Here is a 552-nt window from a genome sequence, read left to right on the forward strand (position 1 = left end):
CCGAAGCCGAGCCCAGGAAGGCGCCCGCCCCGCGCTGTCCCGCTCGCTTTACCTTGGCCTGCAGCCGCGCTGGCGCCCAGGCCAGACAGGTGCAGGTACCACTGAGGTGCGCGGAAGGCACGTACTCCTGGTGCAGCCGGTTGTTGGCCGTCTCCCATACTCGTAGGTGACCGTCGGTAGAGGCCAAAGCGAAGTAAGCCTGGCTGTGCGGGGAGAAGGCGCAAGGGACCCCAGCCGGGGCCAGGGGGTCGCCGCTACCGCCGCCGCCCGCCGCCATTGCTGCTCTGGCCCCGCTGCAGCCACGTGTTCGTCGGTGCGCAGGCGCACCGGCGCGGGGCGGGGCCTGGAGGAGGAAGTGAGGCGGAGGGAGCGCCGGGGGCTGAGGGGGTGGCTCTTCGCGTCGCAGGAGAGCTTTGGACGGATCCACCCTGTGGACGGTGGCCCGTTAGGGCCTGCTGCTAACTTGTTCTGGGGCGGGCGTGGGAGTATGGGAGAAAGTAATTGTAGAATCAAGATCAAGTCACGTTCCTTGAAAGAAAGAAAGAAAGAAAG

The 552-nt window shown here is 66.7% G+C and overlaps 1 protein-coding gene across 1 annotated transcript in view; it reads right to left on the minus strand.

The window, feature by feature from the left end:
- The window catches only part of WDR43 (WD repeat domain 43), a 58,437-nt gene extending 58,110 nt beyond the window's left edge, over window positions 1-327 (minus strand). Inside the window, exon 1 of the mRNA XM_011956286.1 lies at window positions 53-327. Coding sequence (XP_011811676.1) covers window positions 53-277 — 225 coding nt within the window. The 5' untranslated portion in view covers window positions 278-327. The remainder of the gene's footprint in view (window positions 1-52) is intronic.
- Between the last annotated feature and the right edge of the window lie 225 nt (window positions 328-552).

This window comes from Colobus angolensis, unplaced genomic scaffold, assembly GCF_000951035.1.
Source record: "Colobus angolensis palliatus isolate OR3802 unplaced genomic scaffold, Cang.pa_1.0 Scaffold413, whole genome shotgun sequence".
Taxonomy (NCBI): domain Eukaryota; kingdom Metazoa; phylum Chordata; class Mammalia; order Primates; family Cercopithecidae; genus Colobus; species Colobus angolensis.